The sequence below is a fragment of the Loxodonta africana genome, chromosome 8 (genome assembly GCF_030014295.1).
Source record: "Loxodonta africana isolate mLoxAfr1 chromosome 8, mLoxAfr1.hap2, whole genome shotgun sequence".
Classification (NCBI taxonomy): Eukaryota; Metazoa; Chordata; class Mammalia; order Proboscidea; family Elephantidae; genus Loxodonta; species Loxodonta africana.
In genome coordinates, this window is record NC_087349.1 from 60020015 (window position 1) to 60046549 (window position 26535).

General features: G+C 37.7%; 2 protein-coding genes across 2 annotated transcripts in view; one reads left to right on the plus strand and one right to left on the minus strand.

Annotated features, from left to right (window-relative positions):
- Positions 1 to 17300, plus strand: part of CFAP69 (cilia and flagella associated protein 69) — a 69043-nt gene extending 51743 nt beyond the window's left edge. The window contains exons 17-23 of the mRNA XM_003406981.4: positions 7438 to 7630; positions 8812 to 8949; positions 9535 to 9611; positions 10213 to 10410; positions 13284 to 13370; positions 14707 to 14811; positions 15521 to 17300. Of these exons, the coding sequence (XP_003407029.1) occupies positions 7438 to 7630; positions 8812 to 8949; positions 9535 to 9611; positions 10213 to 10410; positions 13284 to 13370; positions 14707 to 14811; positions 15521 to 15691 (969 nt within the window). The 3' untranslated portion in view covers positions 15692 to 17300. The remainder of the gene's footprint in view (positions 1 to 7437; positions 7631 to 8811; positions 8950 to 9534; positions 9612 to 10212; positions 10411 to 13283; positions 13371 to 14706; positions 14812 to 15520) is intronic.
- Positions 17301 to 21350: 4050 nt separating this feature from the next.
- On the minus strand, positions 21351 to 22306 carry FAM237B (family with sequence similarity 237 member B). Its single transcript, XM_064290406.1, has one exon. It carries the CDS (start codon positions 21795 to 21797, stop codon positions 21351 to 21353), a length of 447 nt encoding a protein of 148 aa, XP_064146476.1. The 5' UTR covers positions 21798 to 22306.
- Positions 22307 to 26535: the final 4229 nt, after the last annotated feature.

Below are 26535 nucleotides of genomic sequence, written 5' to 3' on the forward strand. Positions count from 1 at the left end.
ATAATTTATTTAACCATTCATCTATTGATGGACACCTTGGTTGCTTCCAGCTTTTTGCTGTTGTAAACAGTGATGCAACAAACATGGGTGTACATATATCTGTTTGTGTGAAGGCTCTTATTTCTCTAGGGTATATTCCGAGGAGTGGGATTTCTAGGTTCTATGGTAGTTCTATTTCTAACTTTTTAAGAAAATGCCAGATAGATTTCCAAAGTGGTTATACCATTTTACATTCCCACCAGCAGTGTATAAGAGTTCCAATCTCTCTGCAGCCTCTCCAACATTTATTATTTTGTGTTTTTTGGATTAATGCCAGCCTTGTTGGAGTGAGATGGAATCTCATCGTAGTTTTAATTTGCATTTCTCTAATGGCTAATGATCGAGAGCATTTTCTCATGTGTCTGTTAGCCGCCTGAATATCTTCTTTAGTGAAGTGCGTGTTCATATCCTTTGCCTACTTTTTGACTGGGCTGTTTGTCTTTTTGTGGTTGAGTTTTGACAGAATCATATAGATTTTAGAGATCAGGTGCTGGTCAGAGATGCCATAGGTGAAAATATTTTCCCAATCTGCAGGTGGTCTTTTTACTCTTTTGGTGAAGTCTTTAGATGAGCATAGGTGTTTGATTTTTAGGAGCTCCCAGTTATCTGGTTTCTCTTCGTCATTTTTGGTAATGTTTTGTATTCTGTTTATGCCTTGTATTAGGGCTCCTAGGGTTGTCCCTATTTTTTCTTCCATGATCTTTATCGTTTTAGTCTTTATGTTTAGGTCTTTGATCCACTTGGAGTTAGTTTTTGGGCATGGTGTGAGGTATGGGTCCTGTTTCATTTTTTTGCAAATGGATATCCAGTTATGCCAGCACCATTTGTTAAAAAGACTATCTTTTCCCCAATTAACTGACACTGGGCCTTTGTCAAATATCAGCTGCCCATACATGGATGGATTTATATCTGGGTTCTCAATTCTGTTCCATTGGTCTATGTGTCTGTTGTTGTACCAATACCAGGCTGTTTTGACTACTGTGGCTGTATAATATGTTCTAAAATCAGGTAGAGTGAGGCCTCCCACTTTCTTCTTCTTTTTCAGTAATGCTTTACTTATCCGGGGCTTCTTTCCCTTCCGTATGAAGTTGGTAATTTGTTTCTCCATCACTTTAAAATATGTCATTGGAATTTGGATCGGAAGTGCATTGTATGTATAGATGGCTTTTGGTAGAATAGACATTTTTACTATGCTAAGTCTTTCTATCCATGAGCAAGGTATGTTTTTCCACTTATGTAGGTCCGTTTTAGTTTCTTGCACTAGTACTTTGTAGTTTTCTTTGTATAGGTCTTCTACATCTTTGGTAAGATTTATTCCTAAGTATTTTATCTTCTTGGGGGCTACTGTGAATGGTATTGATTTGGTGATTTCCTCTCCGATGTTCTTTTTGTTGATGTAGAGGAATCCAAGTGATTTTTGTATGTTTATCTTGTAACCTGAGACTCTGCCAAACTCTTCTATTAGTTTCAGTAGTTTTCTGGAGGATTCCTTAGGGTTTTCTGTGTATAAGATCATGTCATCTGCAAATAGAGATAATTTTAATTCTTCCTTGCCAATCCAGATGCCCTTTATTTCTTTGTCTAGCCCAATTGCTCTGGCTAGGACCTCTAGCACAATGTTGAATAAGAGCGGTGATAAAGGGCATCCTTGTCTGGTTCCCGTTCTCAAGGGAAATGCTTTCAGGCTCTCTCTATTTAGAGTGATGTTGGCTGTTGGCTTTGTATACATGCCCTGTATTATGTTGAGGAATTTTCCTTCAATTCCTATTTGGCTGAGAGTTTTTATCATAAATGGGTGTTGGACTTTGTCAAATGCCTTTTCTGCATCAATTGATAAGATCATGTGGTTTTTGTCTTTTGTTTTATTTATATGGTGGATTACATTAATGGTTTTTCTAATATTAAACCAGCCTTGCATACTTGGTATAAATCCCACTTGGTCGTGGTGGATTATTTTCTTGATATGTTGTTGAATTCTATTGGCTAGAATTTTGTTGAGGATTTTTGCATCTATGTTCATGAGGGATTTGGTGTGTAATTTTCTTTTTTTGTAATGTCTTTACCTGGTTTTGGTATCAGGGAAATGGTGGCTTCATAGAATGAGTTAGGTAGTATTCCGTCATTTTCTATGCTTTGAAATACCTTTAGTAGGAGTAGTGTTAACTCTTCTCTGAAAGTTTGGTAGAACTCTGCAGTGAAGCCATCGGGCCAGGGCTTTTTTTTTGTTGGAAGTTTTTTGATTACCATTTCAATCTCTTTTTTTATTATGGGTCTATTTAGTTGTTCTACTTCTGATTGTGTTAGTTTAGGTAGGTAGTGTTTTTCTAGGAATTCATCCATTTCTTCTAGGTTTACAAATTTGTTAGAGTACAATTTTTTGTAATAATCTGATATGATTCTTTTAATTTCAGTTGGGTCCGTTGTGATATGGCCCATCTCATCTCTTATTCAGGTTGTTTGTTTCCTTTCCTGTATTTCTTTAGTCAGTCTAGCCAATGGTTTATCAATTTTGTTAATTTTTTCAAAGAACCAGCTTTTGACTTTGTTAATTCTTTCAATTGTTTTTCTGTTCTCTAATTCATTTAGTTCAGCTCTAATTTTTATTATTTGTTTTCTTCTGGTGCCTGATGGATTCTTTTGTTGCTCACTTTCTATTTGTTCAAGTTGTAGGGACAGTTCTCTGATTTTGACTCTTTCTTCTTTTTGTATGTGTGCATTTATCAATATAAATTGACCTCTGAGCACTGCTTTTGCTGTGTCCCAGAGGTTTTGATAGGAAGTGTTTTCATTCTCGTTGCATTCTATGAATTTCTTTATTCCCTCCTTTATGTCTTCCATAACCCAGTCTTTTTTGAGCAGGGTATTGTTCAGTTTCCAAGTATTTGATTTCTTTTCCCTGATTTTTCTGTTACTGATTTCCACTTTTATGGCCTTGTTGTCTGAGAAGATGCTTTGTAATATTTCGATGTTTTGGATTCTGCAAAGGTTTGTTTTATGACCTAACGTGATCTATTCTAGAGAATGTTCCATGTGCACTAGAAAAAAAGTATATTTTGCAGCTGTTGGGTGGAGTGTTCTGTATAGGTCTATGAGGTCAAGTTGGTTGATTGTAGCAATTAGGTCTTCCGTATCTCTATTGAGCTTCTTACTGGAAGTCCTGTCCTTCTCCGAAAGTGGTGTGTTGAAGTCTCCTACTGTAATTGTGGAGGTGTCTGTCTCACTTTTCAGTTCTGTTAAAGTTTGTTTTATGTATCTTGCAGCCCTGTCATTGGGTGCATAAATGTTTAATATGGTTATATCTTCCTGGTCAATTGTCCCTTTAATCATTATGTAGTGTCCTTCTTTATCCTTTGTGGTGGATTTAACTTTGAAGTCTATTTTGTCAGAAATCAATATTGCTACTCCTGCTCTTTTTTGATTGTTGTTTGCTTGATATATTTTTTTCCATCCTTTGAGTTTTAGTTTGTTTGTGTCTCTAAGTCTAAGGTGTGTCTCTTGTAGGCAGCATGTGGACGGATCATGTTTCTTTATCCAGTCTGAGACTCTCTGTTTCTTTATTGGTGCATTTAGTCCATTTACATTCAGTGTAATTATAGATAAGAATGTGTTTAGTGCTGTCATTTTGATGCCTTTTTGTGTGTGTTGTTGACAATTTCATTTTTCCACTTACTTTTTGTGCTGAGATGTTTTTCTTTGTAAATTGTATGTTCCTCATTTTCCTAGTAGTCGAATTTATGTTTGCTGAGTCGTTATGTTTTTCTTGGTTTTTATTTTGAGTTATGGAATTGTTAGACCTCTTTGTGGTTATCTTAATATCTGCCCCTATTTTTCTAAGTAAAAACCTAACTTGTATCGTCCTATATCGCCTTGTTTTCCTCTCCATCTGGCAGTTCAATGCCTCCTGTATTTAGTCCCTCTTTTTGATTATTGTGATCTTTTACATAATGACTTCAATGATTCCCTGTTTTGAGTATTTTTTTCTTTTTAAAATTAATCTAATTTGTTTTTGTGATTTCCTTATTTGAGTTGATATCAGGATGTTCTGTTCTGTGACCTTGTATTGTGTTGTTATCTGATGATATTGATTTTCTGACCAAACAATTTCCTTTAGTATTTCTTGTAGCTTTGGTTTGGTTTTTGCAAATTCTCTAAGCTTGTGTTTATCTGTAAGTGTTTTAATTTCGCCTTCATATTTGAGAGAGAGTTTTGCTGGATAAATGATCCTTGGGTGGAAGTTTTTCTCCTTCAGTGCTTTATATATGTCATCCCATTGCCTTCTTGACTGCATGGTTTCCGCTGAGTAGTCTGAACTTATTCTTATTGATTCTTCTTTGTTGGAGAGCTTTCTTTTATCCCTGGCTGCTTTTAAAATTTTCTCTTTATCTTTGGTTTTGGCAAGTTTGATGATAATATGTCTTGGTGATTTTCTTTTTGGATCAGTCTTAAATGGGGTTCGATGAGCATCTTGGATAGCTATCCTTTTGTCTTTCGTGATGTCAGGGAAGTTTTCTGCCAACAGATCTTCAACTATTCTGTCTGTATTTTCTGTTATCCCTCCTTGTTTTGGAACACCAATCACACACAAGTTATTCTTCTTGATAGAGTCCCACATGATTCTTAGGGTTTCTTCATTTTTTTTAATTCCTTTATCTGATTTTTCTTCAGCTATATTGGTGTCAATTGCTTTATCCTCCAACTGCCCCACTCTGCATTCCAATTCCTCAGTTCTGCTCCTCTGACTTCCTATTGAGTTGTCTAATTCTGTAATCTTCTGGATTTCTGAATGCTGTCTCTCTATGGATTCTTGTAGCTTATTAATTTTTCCACTATGTTCTTGAATAATCTTTTTGATTTCTTCAACTGCTTTATCAGTTTGTTCCTTGGCTTTTTCTGTAGATTGCCTTATTTCATTTCTGAGGTCATCCCTGATGTCTTGAAGCATGCTGTAAATTAGTTTTTTATATTCTGTATCTGGCAATTCCAGGATTGTATCTTCATTTGGGAAAGATTTTGAATCTTTAATTTGGGGAGTTGTAGAAGCAATCATGGTCTGCTTCTTTACGTGGTTTGATATCGACTGTTGTCCCTGAGCCATCTATAAGATATTGTAATGGTTTATTTTATATTTGCTCACTGAGACTTATCTTGTTTTGTTTTCTTTCAGTGTACGTAAATGGGCTACTAGATTGCGCTGTCTTGATTGTTGTAGGCTTTGAATGACTTGTGTCCTCTTACCAGCTGGTTTGGGCCATTACCAGAAATATAAGCCTAAGAGTCCATTCACTATTCTTGAGTGGAATCTGATTTTGGGTCACCAAGTGTGTGAGGTAGACTGTCACCTATTCGCTTAGAGGAGTAGTGGTGATAGTTGTGTGCACCAGATTCTAGTAGCAGCAGGGGGTCACATTCCGGGGGGGCAGGATGCTGACAGGCTTCCCCCAAGTGCCAGTGAGGTAGGTGTGTCTCTATTCCTAAAGCACTTTGGTTGGTGGGCTCTGCAGCTGTACCTTAGGCACCCAGTGCATGTACCTCTACAGATTGGTAGATATCACTATCCTCAGACCCCTGTGGCAGGAGGTTAGGTGGTTTGGGTGGAGCTTCAGCCCTCAGTTCCCTGTTGTGGGTCAGTGAGGGCTCTGTTTAATAGGTGGAGATATCAGACCTGGGAAACTTGTTTTTCCAGTAATCCACTAAAACAATTACAGTGAGATCCCTATCAGAATTGCCTTTGCATTATAATAGCCACCTTGTTCCCTGTAGGGATGAAAGCCCGAGACTGTGGATCTCAAATGCTTGGCTGGAGCTGGCTCTGTATTTTTAGTCCAATTTTGGGAAGTCAGGGAAGGATTCTTGGTCCCTGGGTTTTTTGTAGCTGCTTCTCTCAAGCCAGAAGAATGGATTAGGAAAAGACAAAACAAACAAAGAAAAAAAAATCCACAGAGCACTTCACTCTCTGGCCCAGGAAATTCCAATGTTAATGAAGCTGCCTGGGAAGGGGAGGGGAGGGATCAGATAGATAGGAGAGAGTAGCACCCCAGAATATAGACAAAGTTTCTTATCTTGCTGGGATGACTGTTTTATCTGAGATTCCCAAGGGGCACGTGGACTGTGTGCACTGGCTGGGTAGAGATTGCCCCTGAGGGTCAGGCCTGCGTCCCATGCTTGCGCTGTCTCAGGAGCCATGGTTAGTTCCTCTGCTCCCAGTCCAAAGCCGAGCACCAAGGTTCCCTGGCTGGGACGCTGCACTCCAGGCTCCAAAACCAGTCACTGCCTCCTGGTAACTTCTCCTCCTGTCAGCCGCGTCGCTGCGCTGCCTTCGTGCACTGGCTGGGCTTCCCCCGAGGTCACTTCTGTGGGCTAGGGCTGCTTCCTGTGTTTGCTTTAATGAAGTTTTTATATCAACTTGGTCCTTGTCATTTGCCTCCTTCTCTAGAAAATAAAGTACAGGAATAAAAACTCAAAGCTTCTGATTATTACCATTCTGTTTAAATATTTATTTAGTGTGCACTGATAATAATTGCTAATAATGGCTGAGTGTTATTGTGGGCTTATTATGTGCCAGGCAATCTCATGTAACTCTTCATACTAACCCTCTGATGCAGGTAATACCCTTCATTTTATAAGAGGAAATTGATAATGTGTTGCAATACAAACAAAACATTACATGTTTCCTTTGCCATATTCTATTAGCAGTAAACTATAAAAATTAGTCAACAAGAAGTATTTCACGTAGAAACCATTACTATGTGGAAGCCGTTGCTCTGGATGGAATTTTTTATACCTAAATTTTGGTTTGGTGAAAACTAGTTGTAGAAAAACAAAGAAAATATGCTTGATAATAAGAATTTTCCGTAAGTGCTTTCTTATGGCTGCTGGTATTCAAAATATTTATAAAATTATACCTGATTTGTTTTATTTTTGTATGTGGCTATGACTTGCAGCCACCATTAGTTATTTTCTTAATAGCAATGAAGTTATAGCTAATAAAAGTCTTTACAGACTAGAATAAAGCATGTAAATTTGAAAGATCCTATAATTACAGTGCACTGTATATAACACTGTTGACCTTGCCGCACTTAAACACCTTCACTTGTTTTTGCAAATCTCCCTTCTCCAAATCAAAAAATTAATTACAGTTTTGGTCATGACATTTGTTTAAGACTGCCTCAGGGCTGTATTGAATCTGTTTCCTTTTTATCCTTTTGAATTTCTAATATTTAAAAATGTACTCATTACAGTGGGCATCTCCTTTATAGGATGTTGTTCCAAATCTTATTTAATTAGACTCAGAGTTTTATAAGGCAAACATTTAGAAGTAATTTATTCATAATGCAAGTTTTTTTTTTTTGAAGGCAATATTTCTTGCAACTTTTTTCCTTTTCTGTTTCCTTTCTGTAGCTGAACCAAAAAAAATTCTGTAATCTAATACTTGGAATAATGGTTGAATTTTGTGATAATCCCAAAACTACAGCTCATGTCAATGCTTGGCGAGGGAAGAAGAACCAGACAGCTGCTAGCCTTTTAATTAAATTGTGGAGAAAAGAAGAAAAAGAACTAGGAGTAAAGCGTGATAAAAATGGGAAGATAATAGGTAAGTGTATCTGTAATTGTTGGCCGATGCAATTCCATGAATATCTTCAAAAGAGAATTTTAAAAGACACTTGGAGAGTATGAGGACTGTCACCCCTTTGTCTAAAGTTCTTTCACAGGGTTTGAAAACTTGCAATCATAAATTCTGAGTGATTAGGAAAAAACTAAGTAAATTACTAGCAGGTTCATATTTTTATAGAATATTGTTAAGAAATGGTATTTGATTATATTCTTTAACACAAAAAAACTAACAGTACCTCCTGAAGAAATTTCTTTGGGCTCCCTTTTACTTATGCAGGTATTGAGTAATGTTTCATTTACCAATAAAATTTTGGGATGTAAATAGAGTGCTTTGAAAACAGTTTTTATAGTATTTTGTACATCCTTGCTGATATTTGTTTACACAATTATTTTTTACTATGAGAGAAGAAATTATTTTCTAAATAAAAATAAACTCAAATGTTCCTAAATTTTAATTCCTGGATTCTAAATTAATGGGACTTATAATTATCCTTTCATATATTCTACAATGCTACATTATATTTTCTAAACCTTTTAAAATTCTTAGTTTCATTTAAATTCTGTTATTATTTAAGTGAAAATACTTTTAATTTCTGTTTCTATTTTTTAATTTCTGAGTTTTGATTTACAACATCATAAAAGAGTTGTTATATTTATAGTATACTCTGTAGTATACTATGTAGTTTGTTGTCTTTATATAGTAAACCGGAGCCCTGGTGGCACAGTGGTTAAGTGACAGGGCTGTTAACCAAAAGGTCAGCAGTTCTAGCTATGGGTCGGAATCAAGTCACCAAGGCAGTGAATTTTTTTTACAAGATACAGTAAACTAAAGCAAAGGAGGCTACATCATTCTGAAAGTGAAATTATTTAATTTCTGGATCTCAAAATGAAAAGGTATTTACAACAAAATTTTTACTTTTTAGAGTAATTTTTCAAAATTTTCATATTACAAACAATAAAATGGAAAACTTTCCATTTGGCCACAAAATGGGGGAGAAATAAATAATTGCTAACTTTAAAAAGAATAACCATGTACAAGGCATAATTTTACTCTGTGCTAATATTTCTACATATTTTATGTTGTGTAGATTAAAATCTCAAAATTTAGCATTTATTTCCTATTGTTTTAACTTCTGTGTTTTCATGATATCCAATGATTAGATACAAAGAAACCTCTATTTACTAGTTTTCAAGAAGAACAAAAAGTCATGCCACTGCCTGCCAACTGCCCTACGGTTGCAGTTATGGATGTTGCTGAGAATATCAGAGCAAAAATTTATGCTGTGTTGGGCAAACTAGGTAAGAAGTAACTCATCAAAATCACGAGAGCTTCTCTATTTGGCTGAATATGCCAGTTGACTTTGGTTTGTGATCTGTTTTTCGAACATGATGAATAAAATTCCTTTATACTATAAATGCATGTCCCACTGCTACCTCAAAGCCCAGACTGCACCCCTGACCAATTAAATCAGAATCTCTGCATGTAGGGCCCAGGCATCAGTATTTTTTAAAGTTCCCCAGGTAATTCCAGTGTGCACCCAAGGTTAAGAAATATTAAATAATTAGGCCGAAGTACCAGAAGTCTAATCAACTGAGTTTTTAAAGTCCTTGCTTCCTATAAAGAAAAAAAAAATCCCCCACTCTTCTGCTTCTAAAAGTACAACACCATTGTCTGACCACAGCACAGAAAGAAAAGGTGACTGGATAAGGATAGCCTGACAGAGGTTTGCTATATAGGAGGAAGCCAGGTGCTCACAAATATAGCTTTTTCATAAATCAAGGTGAAATCAAAAGTGACTGTTTGCACTGTTTTTATGATCGATATATACTTCTTGGAATCACTTGCTCTGTTGAAGTAATTGCCTTTTTATACACTTTGTTTAGATTTTGAAAATTTGCCTGGCTTATCTGCGGAGGATTTTGTCACGCTTTGTATCATACATAGATATCTTGATTTTAAAGTGAGTACCTTCTTTACAACTTTGCTATTAAAATTTTATCTGGCAAAAATAAAATAGGAAAGAAAAAATCTATTTATAGTTTTGAGCAATGATCCACATACTGTGTTGCTTTTATTTTCCATTTTATATCTGATACTGCCCATAGAGTTGTTCAGGAGACATACCATTAATTGATCAGATATTTTCTAATTATTAGTTTATGAAAGATGAATGTTATTGACATAGAGCTATTCAGAAGCTTAACCAAATTTTTAAATATATAGTTTCTTTTCTTTACAGAGCACTAGGAACTAGAATTAAATAAATAATTACTTTATTAAAATAAATTATTAATACTTACTAGTGTTTTTGGAGCCCGGGTGGCACAGTGGTTAAGAGCTCGGCTGCTAACCAAAAGGTTGGCAGTTCGAATACACTAGCCACTCTTTGGAAACCATGTGGTGGCAGTTCTCTGTCCTGTAGGGTCACTGTGAGTCGAAATCAACTTGGAAGCAACGAGTTTTGTTTTTTTTTGTTGTTGTTGTAAGTGTTAAACAAAGGATTACCTAAAATGGTATTATTTACTTCTGGTTAATTATAAACATAAACTTTGTTATCACAGATTGGAGAAATATGGAATGAAATATATGAAGAAATAAAATTAGAAAAGTTAAGACCAGTCAGTACAGATACAAAAAATTTGGAAGCTATTACAACAGCATCAGAAAATATTGGAAAGATGGTCGTTTCTCTGCAAACTGAGATGATTGAAAGCCAAGCACGCCAAGACGTACAAAATGAACTAAAAGTATATACAAAAGTAAGCCACAGATACCGTTGAAGCACTAAATATTCATTTCATTGTATAAACTAGTTAAGGTTATCCATAAAATATATTTGCCTTACCTGTGAATGTTTCAGCACTTGGTTTCTCTTACAGTCATTTAGTTTTTGTGTAGCTTTTAAAGAAATCATGGAGTAAAGAACTTCGAATTCAGCTACTACTTGTAATGCTGTATATTGCATTATAATTTGTTTTCAACAGGCTTCCGTTTTAAAAGGTAAAGAGATACCTGAGACACTTCCATTTTTTTGAAATGCAACAGGTTCCAAAATTGTGACATATTTAAGTTTATGTTGTTGTCAGGTGGCATTGAATCAGTTCCTATTCATATCAACCCTGTGTACAACAGAAGGAAACATTGCCCGGTCCTGTGCCATCCTCATAATCGCTGCTATGTTTAAGCCTATTGTTACAGCAACTGTGTCAATCCATCTCATTGAAGGTCTTCCTCTTTTTCACTAACCCTCTGCTTTACCAAGCATGATGTCCTTCTCCAGCGACTGGTCCCTCCTGATAACATGTCCAAAATACACAAGATGAAGTCGTGCCATCCTCGCTTCTAAGGAGCATTCTGGCTGTACTTCTTCCAAGGCAGATTTGTTTGTTCTTCTAGCAGTCCATAGTATATTTAATTTTCTTCACCAACACATAACTCAAAGGCATCAATTCTTTGGTCTTCCTTATTCATTGTCCAGCTTTCACATGCATATGAGGTGATTCAAAATATCATGGCTTGGGTCAGGTGCACCTTAGTCCTCAAAGTGACATCTTTGCTTGTTAACACCTTAAAAAGTCTTTTGCAGCAGAATTTAAATATATACATTTAACAAATTATATCTGACAAAACGGTCTATCTCTAAGACTATATACATAACCTCATTTAGAGATAAAGTTGACTCACTTCTCTCCTTCTATGATAGGCCTTTATTGGTATGCTAACCTTAGGCATACCGTAAAGAAAACAAAAATCCTCACAACTAGACCAATAAGAAACATCATGATAAATGGAGAAAAGATTGAAGCTGTCAAGGATTTCATTTTACTTGGATCCACAATCAATACCATGGAAGCAGCAGTCAAGAAAGCGAAAGACGCATTGCATTGGGCAAACCTGCTGCAAAGGACCTCTTTAAAGTGTTGAAAAGCAAAGATGTCACCCGGAAGACTAAGGTGTGCCTGACCCAGGCCATGGTATTTTCAGTTGCATCATATGCATGTGAAAGCTGGACAATGAGTAAGGAAGACCGAAGAAGAATTGATGCCTTTGAATTGTGGTGTTACCGAAGGATATTGAATATACCATGGACTGCCAAAAGAACGAACAAAATCTGTCTTGAAAGAAGTACAACCAGAATGCTCCTTTAAAAGCAAGGATGGTGAGACTGTGTCTTACATACTTTGGACATGCTGTCAGGAGGGATCAGTCCCTGGAGGAGGACATCATGCTTGATAAAGTACAGGGTCAGGGGAAGATAGGAAGATCCTCAACGAGGTGGATTGACACAGTGGCTGCAACAGTGGGCTCAAGCATAACAACGATTGTAAAGATGGTGCAGGATCGGGCAGTGTTTCGTTCTGTTGTGTATAGGGTTGCTATGAGTCGGAACCCACTCAACGGCACCTAACAACAACCACAGGCATATTAATAAGCTTCATCCTCACCTTAGTGCCAAGACACTTAACTCTGAGCCTGCAGTAAATCACCGGTCTCTGACTTTAGCTGATCAGAAAAAGCCTTCTGGTGTATTCAGCTGGAACGCTGAATACGTCAGAAGTTTTTGAGCAAGTGGGTTAAGTGACTATTCAAATTAACTTGTCCAAAGATATGAAGATAATGTAGATTCTCCTCTTTTGCTCTATGATCCTTTATGACTACAGTTTTTAAAACCCTTTCAAGTCATTTTCAGTGTGTTTTCTATTGCCTGAGCTTTTCAAGTAGACTATTAAATGTTTATTTCTTTAGCTTAGTAGGTATTCTCTCTGCATCCGGCTATGAATTCTGCTCCACCTTAGACACCTGGTTGTTTGAAAGATTTTATTGCATGGATGCTACCCTTTAAACCCATTATTCTTCTTAAGTAGTCAGCCCCATTGGCAAGTTCTGCTGCCTTGTTAGTTCTGTCAAATGGTAGAATGTCTGCTGTGTTTGACTGGCTATTGTTGATTGTTATCATGGCTCTGACTCCACTTATTTTTTAGCCGTTGTTTTACTTGTGAATTCTTAGGTTCATCATTTCAACTTAATAGTATATTGTACACCAACCAACAGCATGTGTTTTCTGATTATATGTTTAATGGATAGCCTGTTGAGAACTATAGTTTTTGCAGTTATTTTTTAGTGGTTATCTCCCTAAATGGTGTCACCACAACGAACTTAGTACTCTCACAGAATTGCTTGTCTTGCTACAGTCATGAATTAGAAGTAATTTTACAACATAATCTTGACTAAATTATTATCAGCGGCCAGCAGGAATCTCTCTTTATTTTCTCCTATGGATTTGCTGTTCACACAATTGCTGTTAGGTCATTTAAATAGCTTGTTCTTGATTATAATCTGTTTTCACAAGTGCTAATCATGTTAAACAAGAAGTCTTGCTGAGAATGATTGTTATTAAAATAGCAAGTTTTTCATTATATTTCATAGAAAGCTGTTCAAACCGTAGCCACATAACTAGCAAAGGATTTTTTCCAGTTTAAATTGGATTCAATGAATACTCTCATCCTTTTGCTGGGTGGCCTTAAAATTTATCTTGGCAACATCTAAGAGCATCCTTCAGAATAAGGGCTTTCAAGTTTTTTGGTGTCCTTTCGTAGAAACTGGAACTCTTTAATTATCTTTCTCATTTCAGATACAAGCCACACACAAGCAAAGAGAATTGGCTAATAAATCATGGGAAAATTTCCTGGCTAGAACATCAAATGCTAAAACTTTAAAGGTAAGTTTTTTGTTTTTGTCTTTTAAGTATCGCAATGCCCACAAAAAATAACCAACTCTGTTTAGTTGGCATTTTAAGGAATGAATATTCATTCACATTTCTCTGCTGACCTTTCTGTAGAATATCAACACTATTATATCCTTATATGCAATTTAACATGATAACTGAAACTACCCATTTTCACAGTTACAGAAGATGCTACCCTGAGTTTCACTTGGTTTAGTATTGGGAAGCTGTGGTTTAAAAGTGGTGTTCCTGAGCTGCATAAAGGAGATAATAGTTAACCAAGAAATCAACAGGAAAAAGCGCCTGCTTTCTGTTCTGAACCTTCTTATTCACTGATTTATTTTGTTTTTTGTAAGAAGGCAGGGGGGAAGATTATCCTTATTATCCTCTCCCCAAGGGTTTTACTCCTTCATGACCCTAAAATACATGTATCCCAAATTCCTTTGGGATAAACATGACATTTGAAAAGTGTGATGAGTTGCTTCAGTTATAAGCTAAAATCTCACCTAAAAACTTTATAATCCTAATTGTTCACTTGAAATATGTGAAAAGCTCCTTGAATCTCCAAAATCTCATTACTTTTTCCAACTTTTCCATTAATACTTTAGATACACTTTTACCTAATATTAGAATTCCTCCTCTAGATATGAAGTTGTTAAATGTTACGTTAGTCCAAGAAAATAGTGAAACCATATTAGGGTAGCAAAACCAAAGTTAAGAACAAAATCACTCAAGATACCATGTATCCACCTTTTCATTAAAAGGTCTTCTCAACTTTAGCTACAAAATATCCTCAGAACCTCTGTCATATTTAAAGAATAGTTAATGAAAATCAGCCTCTGCCCTTTCAGATCATTTGTTATGTCGCATTTCACCTATTTTAGTGCAACTACTGCATTTGAATATAACTGCGACAAATTATATGGTTTATATTGTTCTGAATATTTGACACATTTAAGTGTGCTGAATTAGTATTTATGTAAAATATATTGAAAATAGGCATCACCTGATGTAAATTAGTAGCTTTGTATAACATGCTAAAAATTGAACCTAATTTCTTTAGTACCTGCTTTACTCTTTGGTCCTATATGACTGGTACCCTGGGAAATCTCAGTAACATTTTCTGGTAAGTGGCGATTCTTCAGTGCACCAACAATACAACATGCCAGCAACTGTCTTTCACCTAAATGAGTAACTGCAAATTCCAGGGCTACCTAATCAACTGCCACCATAAGACAGACACAATTAAAAGTATTTTGTATATCTCAATGTAAGTAGCATAGTTTACTAGAAATTAATCTTATTTTCTTCCTAATTTAAAAATCTTCAGAAAGCAAAAAGGCTTCAGGAAAAAGCCATAGAATCCTCTAGACAAAATGAGCGACCACAAAATGCAGTATTTCATCGGACAGAGATTAAAGGCCTTAACACAACGGTAAGATTTTTTTTTTTCTCCCTAACTCTTCTTTTTGGAAACTCTGGTGGCATAGTGGTTAGGAGCTACAGCTGCCAGCCAAATGGTTGGCAGTTTGAATCTACCAGGTGCTCCTTGGAAACTCTATGGGGCAGTTCTACTCTGTCCTGTAGAGTCACTGTGAGTCAGAATTGACTCAACGGCAACGGGTTTTGTTTTTCTTTTTTTTTTTTTTTAACTCTTCTTAATAGATATTAAATTTAGTCCCCAAAGAATGTTATTTCTACTGGGGTTTCATCTCTTTTTTTTTTTACTATTCAGATTTCACAGAGTTCAGGCATATCAATCTCTAAGGTACATCCACCCTCACCCAGTGCTGGTCTACACCAGAACTAGCACTCTGGGATGGCCATAAAGTGCTACAAGCACTAGTCAGAATATATCCCTGCAGGTCTTTAACAGCAAATATGTGGTGCTGCCTATGCCTGGCAAAAATGGATCCATGCCATACTCCAGGGTTTCTAGCGTTGTCTTCTGGGCATAATTTGCACCAGGTTGCACAGCTGATTGATAAGCAGTAGAAGTAGAACGCAGACCCACTTTTACTGGCTCCAAAGCTCCTAATCTTTGCATTATGCCATGCCGCATAAGCTGAAGGGTGGAATGAATTTTTTCCTTACTGAAGAAAGTTTTAAATGGACTTTTAGATATTTACATTTTACTTTTTTAGGTTTCTTCTGGTCGGGTAGTAACAGTGGAAAGCACTCCTGCCCGAATAATAGGAGGACCCCTGGCTGACACAGATATTGCCCTTAAAAAACTGCCTATTCGAGGAGGAGCCTTGCAGAGGGTGAAAGCAGTTAAAACCATAGATGAGCCAAAGAAGAGCAATCTGACATGAAATGCTCCAGAACCTTTTTACAATAAATTCTGCTTATAATTTTCTAGTTAAATATATCTTTATATACAAATGTAAATCGAATATTTTAGGATAGATATTTCAGTAAAATACTATGTATGAAAAAGTAAAAGTAAGCACATATAAATTATTTTTATTGAAACTATCAACATATAGTCTCAGAAGAGTTGTCATCAATTTCTTTGGAAAGATTACAAATTCTCTTAATTAAAATTGTGAAACAATATTGTATCAATTAGGACTCTTGGTTGCAAGTGAAAGAAGAACCCTACTCAAATCGGCTTAAGCCAATATATATATGTATATTTATTACAAGTTCTGTATCTATCAAATCTAGAAGTAATTTAGACTATAGACATTGTTGAAGCTAGGGACCGAAGCTATGTGAGTAGTGTCTTCTCCTTTCCCAGCAGCTTCTGGCTCACATTCTCTGAGGTTCGTAATTGGATGAGAAGCATGTACGCCTGTCTCTCAACAGTCTCTGCAATGGCCTCTGTGCATCTTGGGGCTCCTAATTGGACCATGTGCCCACTCCTGAGCCATCATTCACCGTGACTTTGGGCAGATCTGAGAATGTCTATTCTTGGAGCCGGAAGCAGGCCAACCCCATCCGAAGTATATAGATTTGAGAAAGAAAGTGGAGGTGACCTAAGGTACTGGCTGAGGGAAATATGTATGAATACCAAGTGGTAAAAATAAGTAAATCTGCAACAAATATATTGGCCAAAGTAAAATAAGCTATCTCTACTATAAAAATGTAAATGTTAGTCATGAAGTGAGCAACAAAAAGTACAGGTGAGATATATGTATGCATACACACACACAGGAAATTCTAATGCTACTTCTCATTTTTAATGGGAAAGGCAGAGGATGGAAATGTCCTCCCCCACCTTTAGTGGTGGTATCTGACAAAGAATAGGAGGCAGATGCCTTAATGCTAGATGTACAGCAAAATCTTTTTGCTGGCTGCCGTTATGAGGTTTCATAGCCTACCCATATCCACCCTTAGCAGCCGAGCGTGGTAACTGTTTGCACCACCCAGGGACCAAGTGTGATAGCAGCCTCAGCTCCTAGCAGCCTCTCCCTTGAGCTCTGCAAATGCAACCACATCCTGGGCCCAAAGGGAAGATTGGGTCAGCAAAATACTATGCAGGGAATGCTAAACACAGACAACATGTTAAAGTAATTCAAATATATTTGTAACAATGATATGTCTTCTCAAACAGTGAGGCATAAATGTTATTACATGAATATAACCAAGGTATAGAAATTAAATTGATATTATATACTTATTTGAATATCATTTTTTGTTTGTAATACAATATATCTCCAGATTGATGAATCAAAAGCAAACCTGTTGCTGTGGAGTCATTTATGACTCACGGGGACCCTACAGGACAGAGTAGAACTGCCCCATACGGTTTCCAAGGAGCAGCTGGTGGATTCAAACTGCCGGCCTTTTCTTTAGCAGCTGAGCTCTTAACCACCGTGCCACCAGGGCTCCAGATTGATCAAGGCTATCCCAGTTCAGATAACCTGTGGAACTTTCCCCTGCCACATTAATCTTAGGCATTGAGAAGGGGAAAAGTGAAACAGGGCAGGTTATAACCAAGCAGCCATTTAACAGGGCAAGAAATGTAGGTTAACGAATGGCGGGCAGTGATGTTGCTTTATCTAGATCTTGCACTTGGTAGACAGAAAATATCCGCCCATTGTGTCTATTTGCATATTCAGTTCCAGCCGCCATACAGTGAGCAAGTGAACCAGCCTGTCTGATGAGGTCACTAATTCTACTAGTTCTGTCTCTGCTCATCACATCCCATACTCCCACACCAACTCCTGAGCACCAGGGAATATGTTGCTTAACCTATCCAGCCTGACTGCGAGGGGTTGGTATCTTTTCTTCCATGAGTGAGTTGAGACAAAATTTCAAGCTTTCCAACTGAAATTTTTACTACTAAACTGAATAAAAAGAAAATCAAAAGGATAAAAATGATAGAGTTTAGTGAGCACAGATAAAAGTGGCTTCAATATTCCCAGTAAGAGGACTTTGTTACCACATGAGGGAGCTCATTCCATTGTTAAACTCTTTATTCTCAGATGTTTACTTATACTGGGTTAAAGCTAGTAAGTATTTGAATAGCTTTCAACCTCTGGTCTCTGGTATACCTTCTGGAGCACATATTATATTTCATATCAAAGCAAACAACTATGACGTCCACCCTAAGTCTTTTTCAGGGTCAAATAGCCCTAATTTCCTTAAGCATTCTTGTGATACGGTTTCCTGACTTTATGAATTGGCCAGCCCATTCTGAAGTGCTACTATTTGTTAGTATCTCCTAAATTGACCAGCAGACCCAAACACAGATTTCTAGGTGTAGCAGGATGCATGCAGAGTATGAGACTACTCCCTCTCATTTTTATACATTTTCTGCGCATACCACTCAAGTTTACATTAGTTTCAATAGCAACCATGTTTGTTTATTGCTTGTATTTAGTTTACAGTCAAGGAAAAGATCAAGGATGTTTTCTGAGAGAAAAGCAGCCCCTGACATCTGGGAGCTGAGCTGGTACTACGAGGTCAAAATTCTATAGACACACCCAGTGCCTAGATCTCGGTTTCTAATAGCATTTTCCAATAAAAGGAACCAGGGCTCCTTGGAGAAGTGGCTGATTCTAGAATTTTCCTGTATACAATGGCATGATTTGTGCCAAAAACTGGGAGGGATTTATAACAGAACATGATATCTAACTACCATCAAAAAGGCTTCAGATGAACTGCTTTAAAACCAGAATGTTCATTTTTGGCAACTGCCCTCCAATATTAATTGACTATTTTTAATAATCCAATGTGGCATTTCAACTCAATTAGGAGAACTAGGAAAACATTTTGCAGTTAAAACCTTGGAAGGCTAACATTCCACTGAATTCATTAAAACTAGAAGTTTATCAATGCAATAAAATCTTTATGATGACTATGGGTGATTGATGACAACTGATTGAACAATTTTTAAGCTAAAATTACTGTGATCTTGCTTATGGCACTGAACTTTTGAGCCTCAGTCATTCATTTGCCCACAGATTTTAAAAGCCGTGGAACTCTTTTCTCAGGAAAATCATGACCCTGTATCTCGAGGTATTCCTTCGGCTCACCTGCAGGCAATGAACTGGGCACTCCTTGGGTATCTGTCTATATTTATAAAAGAATATCAGCCCTACCCCTCCCATCAGTTTATTTTCTGAACTTGGGGATACACCCTTAATTGGCAACATAAAATATTTGCAATCTAGGAGTTTATTAGACTTACAAGTTCAGAATATCTGCTACTGTTTATCATAAAAAAAAAATTTTGTTATATGAAATAATATTTGTAAAAGAATACCTGAAAGTGATGCAGTTAAGTCATTAATATTAGCGATTCATTTTTTTTTAATTGTGTTTTAGGTGAAAGTTTATAGCTCAAGTTAATTTCTCATTCAAAAATTTATACACATATTGTTGTGACATCAGTTGCAACCCCCACAATGTGACAGCACACTTCTCCTTTCTGCCCCGGTTCTATGTATCCAATTGACGAGTTCCTCTCCTTTCCTGCCTTCTCATCCTGCGTTTGGACAGGAGATGCCCATTTTGTCTCACATATCTGATTGAACTAAGAAGCACATTCCTCACATGTATTATTTTTTATTTTATAATCCTATCTAATCTTTGTCTAAAGAGTGAGCTTTGGGAATGGTTTCAGTTCTGGGTTAACAGAGCATCTGGGGGCCATAGTTTCAGGGGTTCTTCCTGTATCTGTTAGACCATTAAGTCTGGTATTTTTAGGTGAATTTGAGTTCTGTTCTACATTTTTCTCCTGCTCTGTCCGGGACTCTCTTGTGTTCTTTCCCTGGGCGGTCATTGGTTGTAGCCAGGCACTATCTAGTTCTTCTGGTCTCAGGCTGATGGAGTCGCTGGTTCATTTGGTCCTTTAGTCCTTTGGGCTAGTATTTTCCTTGTGTCTTTGGTTTTCTTCATTCTCCTTTGCCCCAAGTGGGATGGGACCAATTGATGTATCTTAGGGGGACTTACTGTACTTGTTCAGTGTTGTTTGGGCTGTTTTTAAAATTGTTCGTATGTAATTAAGTTTGGGTGTGCTGGCATCAGTTTGCTGAGAAGGGAATCTGTCCTTGTAGGGATACATTATGCAGACCTGTACGAGAAGTTTCTATTGGTTCTTAGTCTTGGGAAAGGCTGGGCTTCTCTTGAACATGTGGTTTGGTTCTTATCAGCATTGTGAATCCTGAGATTGCTGATGAGCCCCTCTTCTTCTGAGTAGTAGGAAACTGAGACCAAATTTACAGCTATCCTCTATCAAAGGTATAGGCATTCAAAAGTATTAATCTAAACCATAACACTACATATTAGTTTCCTGTCTCCATTTGCCTACATTCAGTTTCCTCATCTGTTTCATGTTATCCAATTTAGTATATTTCTATAAAGCTTCCTATCCTTTTTGGAATAAGATGTTACATATAAACAACAAGCACAAAACTAGCTGAGCTAATGCCTAATACAAAAATTCTATCAGCGCATTTGAGTAAAATGAAGTTTCTTACTGCCTTTTTGTTTGTTGTTCTTTTTTTAGCATGATGAAAATAAAAATAAGAGCACCAAAATTTTTTGTTCTGTATTGCATAGAAAAATACTTTAATATATGATGGCTTAGTGATTAAGTGCACATTTCAGAAACCACACAATACACTACACCAAGATTAAATACTAGTTTTTAGGACAATACTGCCGTTACTTCTGGCACAGTTTTAAAGTCAATATGAATGTATAAGATACCTTATAAAATTGGTTACAATTTTATTCTATCGACTACTGTATTAAAAAATATTTTGTATTTACATTTTAAGTCGTGTTTTCTTTAAAACAAGGATGATTTTGGAAGATGCCTTCCGAATAAGAAATAAGTATTAACATTAACAAATTACCTGAAAAGATAAAAATGATCATTCAGTAGCAATAAAGCAATTACACACCAACAAAAATACAACCTTCAATATTAAACAACATTAATACTAAAGAATTAGAAATAACAATTTTGACAAATACTACAGGAAATATTTGACCTCCTAATTACTGATAGTGAGAGTTAAGCTTTTAGGATGATGTCATCTTGCTTGAGGTATTTTCCATATTCTCCCTCTTAAATGTAAAACTCACGTTTTGTAAAGTCCAGTCCTATAAGGTTAGAGAGAAGAAAGTAAGATTTAGGTAAATAAACTTCTTGCCCCCTTTTTTACAACACTATTGAAAAAATTTATTTTCAAAAGTCTAAATACATTTCCAATGTTAAAAAACTTCTTCAGCAAATGTAATATGAATAATTAGTGTTAAATGGCTTTCTTATAAGCATTCACTCAAAAAAAAAAAAAGGCAACAATTCTAAAGACCTACAAAAACATATCATATTCCAAGAGCATTTGAATCAAGTATTTATACATCAGAGCTCTTCTGGCTTCTAAATAATATAAAATCAAAGCCTCTCATATTAAGAAAACTCTAAATATGGTAAATTTACTAACTTGTTAAACTCGAAAAAATATCAGAAAGATTGAATAATGAGCCTTTAGGAAAACTAAACTGCTATCCTTATAAGTACATACTTAAATTACCTGCTATTCTTATATCAGTACTATATGAATTACCTCCTGTTATCTTCTGTGGAAAATTATACTTGGGAGGCAACACCTGTCTTCTGCCCATTCCATGAGATCTTGAAATCAAGCAGTCTACATACATGTCCCAGAAATCCTGAGCTATGTTTAAGAAGACATTGTAATGTCTGGGCCGCTGGGATTTTTGCAGGAACAACATGAAATTCCAGAAAGCATCCACAGTATGCTCTATCTTAAGTTCCTTCAGCTCCATCACTGTCAAAGAGCAAGTGTTCCAACACTGGAGATCAATGTCTTCTGTGATTCCGGGGCTGACGCTGGCAAGCACTCCCTTTTGAAATTCAAAATCAGCATTAACCAGACTGATGAGCATCATGGAGCCCAATGGTATGTAGAACCATCTTACTGTGGCAGAACCCATATTCTATACAGAAAAAAAGGGGAGAAGATCATTTTTGCTTATACTTTACTTAGAAAACTACTCAATTACTCAAGGATCTATTTAAAATTTTAAAAAATACGTAAATATGTTTTCAATCAAGCCAAATTTGCCTCCTATGTACTGTATTTATTGGTTTTTCTCTAAGTTGCCTACTCCAGACCTTGCTTTGAAAGGATATTACAATTCAACTTGATTACCAACACTGTGCTAAACAGTCTCAGGGAGCCACTGAAATCCAACAAATCATGTTTATGAAGATGTGATAGGTTCATTTCATCACAGACCGTTACAGCTGAAGGAACCTTAAAGAGCACGTGTTCCAACCCTTTCCCTTAGCTTAGACCAGTTCCTAGTGATTTGCCTCAATAAGTTTTCAGGTCTCCTGCCACCCCACCTGAGACTCCTACCACACCAAAATTCAACCAGATGAAACAAAATTCAGCCCGTTCTTTGTGTAAACATGAGAGAAAATTTTATTAAGATGTATGTTACCAGTCTGTTAACCCAAATAGTAATGGACCTCTCAAACACCTTTTTAAGTTTCAAAGCTACTGCTGCTTCCATTTTTATTCCTGACAAAGTTATTTGTCAGGCAGTACTGGTGGGTCCCTAGCTTCCTCAGGTTGCTCAGGAGTTGTTTGGAGATGAACACGCACACGCAACGGAGCTTGAAAACAGTAAAAGTGATGTAAGCTAATATGTGATGAAAAAAAAAAAAAGATGGTGCGGGGTCAATTACATTCAGCAAAATCTTGCCATTCTCTGTTTCTTTGCACAAGTTCCTTGCTGATTGATGACTCAGTAAATCGGCCTAAAGCACTTAAGTGGAAGCCTAGGAGCAAGTCGGCGTTGATTTGCCACAGAGCTCCTATCCAGGCTGGCACTGGAAATGTCTCTGACACACCTTGACAGCCAGGGTGGAGGGTGAGGTGGGGGAACAGATCAGACGACAGGTCTCACCTCCTTCCCCGTATACCGCCGTCTGCCACCTCCCCCCAAAAAGCTGGTATAAATAGAGGAAGCAAACGAAGCAAACCCAAGCTCAACTCGTTTCACAGCGTCAAAAAGTGTGCAGATTCCCCAAACTGAGCTGATAGTGGCCAATTTATAGTACAAGTTCTAAATGGAAGAGACTGTGTTGGGACGGAGAATTTTCTTGGCCATCAATTGCAGGTTAAGATCCCCGACAGTGCCCATGGCTCCGGGTTCTCTCCCTCAACACAGAGGAGGGAGCCTGAGCGGGAATCAAGTACCTCTTTTCGGCGGCCAGGCGCGCGTCCCGGCGCGATGTCGTGGGTGCGCCGCGTTCGCTCAGGGGACGCGGGACACGGGCGGCTTCTGCCCAGGAGAGACAAGCGGTATTAGCGCGAACCCGGGACGCCCCCGGCCCGTCCGGGGTCCCACCCTCTTCCCTGCCAGGCCTACCCCCGGAAGCAAGCGAAGAGGAGGGAAACACTCTCTACGGTCGGCCGGGAGCGCTCACCTGGCGCCTGGGCTCACTCCGCAAATTCCCGGGGAAGGCGCCGAACTTTCGCGGCCGCGCCGCACTCCAGAGCTGAGAGGCTCTGGTTGACCGATGGGGGGCGCTGCAGGACCTGCTGCGGCCGCGCGGGGCTCCAGAAGTCACCCGCAGGCGGAATCACGCTCTTTTTCTAGAGGCAGAGTCAGGAAGCAGAGTGGGTGGCCGCGGTCCCGAGGCCCCGCCCTCACCTTGCCCACCTTCTCAGACCCAGACCACGCCTCGGCCGCTGCTTCTGCCTCACTTGTCCTCCTCTCCCTTCTTTGTTCCTTCCTGAGAAGATGCACATCTCGGCAGTAGTCCATATACCCAGGCTATCTTTTCCTTCTACCAACCCAGTCCCATGCCCTGTTCTCCTACCTTAAAAAGAAGAACAAAACAAAACTCTCATAAGGCTGTGGCCCCTATGAGGATTTAGGTAATTCTAAACCTCTCTGGCCGGTTCCAACCTCTAGCTAAGCACCACTTATTAACGCTAACACATGCAGAGATATAAACATGGTCTCCCCCCTAAGTTCACACTGTTTAACTATGGGCAGTTAATTTCCTTTAGCCTTTAACAGAATGAAGATTCCAGGCAAATCCCTTACATTGCATTCTGTATCTTCTTCATCACCCCTGGCCTTGACACGTTGTTGGGACTACCCTTGTGTTTATGTCTTACTGCTATGCCCAAACCCCAACATCAATCAATGGCTGGGGCTAGAACAGGAAGTCAGTCTAAACAGGAAATCCCTCTCTTTCTCCCTTTCCCTTTCCCTCTTCCTCTCTCTGTCTCTGGCATAAAGTATACATGGATAAAAGAAAGGTGAGAAGAAGTCGGAGGACTATGCCCAAATTTTTTGTTGTTAGGTGCTGTCAAGTCGATTCCAACTCATAGTGACCCCATGTGACAGAGTAGAACTGCTCCACAGGGTTTTCTTTGGATTCCATACGTTCTAAATGGAACCAATGAAGGAAGGAGACAAAGAGCAATCAGCCTACACAAGCTCCGAGATGACATAATGTCAAAGAACAAAGGGAAGAAAGGTTGAAGAGCCGAAGAGTGCTGTAGAGTTATATACCATAGAGAGGGCTACAAGAATTGGACTTGAAGTAAAATTTTTCATTTAGCAAAAAGAAGGTACACTGGTAAAATTCAAAAACATGTAACTTATTTTAAAATAGCCATGAAAAAATTCATGTAGAAGTTTAGATTTACCTCTTGGCTATTTGTAAATTCAGAGTACTATCTAATTAACCCACCTAATTTATCATTATAAACAAAACTAACTATGCAAGTATGTTTCCAGGCCTCATATTATTTTTATTAAGATCATCTTCACCATTAGCAACATATTCATTATCATCTTATCATCATCATCCTGCTACCAGCTTATTTCTGTTGTCCCCAGCCTTCATTTTTTAGTTATATCACACAGCAGCATCTGTCTCTTTCTCTCTGTTACTTTAGGTTCTCACTCCACTTCAAAGTCTCTTTCACTTAATTCAGCTTTGCCTCTGCAGTTAGGGGTTCATTTTTCACTATATTACCTGTCGCCGCCACGTCAATTCCGCCTCATAGCAACCCTATAGGACAGACTAGAACTGCCCCATAAGGTTTCCAAGGAGTGCCTGGTGGATTCAAACTGCTGACCTTTTGGTTAGCAGCTGTAGCTTTTGACAGCTACTCTACCAGGGTTTCCTTCTTTATATTACTTAGCTTCTATTTGTGTATTACTATATTTGTTGTCTTTTTCCCATAAGAACATGTAATCTCCCCTACTAGTTGATAAAAACATCATCTTTGTCTTTTTCCAATGCCTGGCCTATAGTACAAAGGACACTTAATAAGATACTTAATAAATATTTTTAATTTATTTCATATGCATGATATCCCTTCTACTTAGGAAATTTTTTCGGCTTTCTACCAGCCACATCCCTCTGGTCTTTCAGAACTCTAATGTTGCCTGTGAAGTTTTCCTGGCTTAATCAGGCCAGTAGCCCATCAATTTGCCCCATGCTTCCTACCTTCCAATCACGTAGGTAGAGGTCTGTCACACTTGTATTTATCCTGTTTTCCTTTATATGGCATGCTCCTCCAGGAAATGCTACCATCATCACTCCCCACGGAATTTAGAAGAGCACTCCACACACAGCGGGGACACATCGACTGACTAACGCTGAATACCTACAAAATGAATAATTTTTCAATTCATTGACTTTCTGACTCATTTTAATGAAAGACATTAATTTAAAACATCTACCATTTCAATTGCCTCTAGTGAACCTAATAACAATGTATTTATCAAAGTGTGATTCAATGACCTTGGAGAGAAAGAGAGCAGGAAATGAAGTTGAAACAAATGAATACCCTGCAGAGAAAAAAAGCGCTCATTGACTGCTGATAAATTGAAGGAAAAGGGGCATTCTTTTTTAAGGAACGGAAGGAACAAGATGAAAAAAGTACTGTCTCTGAGACAGGAGAAAAAAAGAAAGTTCAGGAGAGAAACTGAAAAAAGATCATTAATCCTTACGCCTGACTAAAAGGGCTATCAGTAGAAAATATTTGTTGTCATTGTTTGAAGGCAAGAAATAAAAATTTATCTTAGGATATGAGAGCTGAGGCTGGAAACATGCATAAATATCATGTATTCCAGAATCCTCATTTTACCTCTTCGCGTTATATATTAGTGGTTGCTCTAAGGATTGCAGCTTTGCAATTGGTTGCTAACCCAGAGGTTGGCGGTTCAAATCCACCCAGCAGCTCAGCAGAAGAAAAGGCCTGGTGAATGGTTTCTTTAACAATAACAACCAAAAAAGTCCTATGGGGCAGTTCCATTCTGTAGCATGAGGTTACCATGAGTCAGGGGCCAACTCGACAGCAGCTATTAACAATAGCTCTGGAGGCAGGGTGGTTAAGAGCTCAGCTGCTAACCAAAATATCAGCAGTTTGAATTCATGAGCCACTCCTTGGAAAACCTATGGAGGCAGTTCTACCCCGTCTTTTAGGGTTGCTATGAATCAGAATTTGTTCAATGGCAATGAATTTGGTTATCAAAACCATATATATATATCCCCTTAACTTTTCAAAAGACTAGGGTTAATGAATTGCTTCATGTAAAATTTTTAAATCTTGCAAGGTAGAGGTCCATTTACTCACTCTCTCATCCTTTTTGCTATAGTTGTCAAATCAATTACTTCTCTATATATTATAAA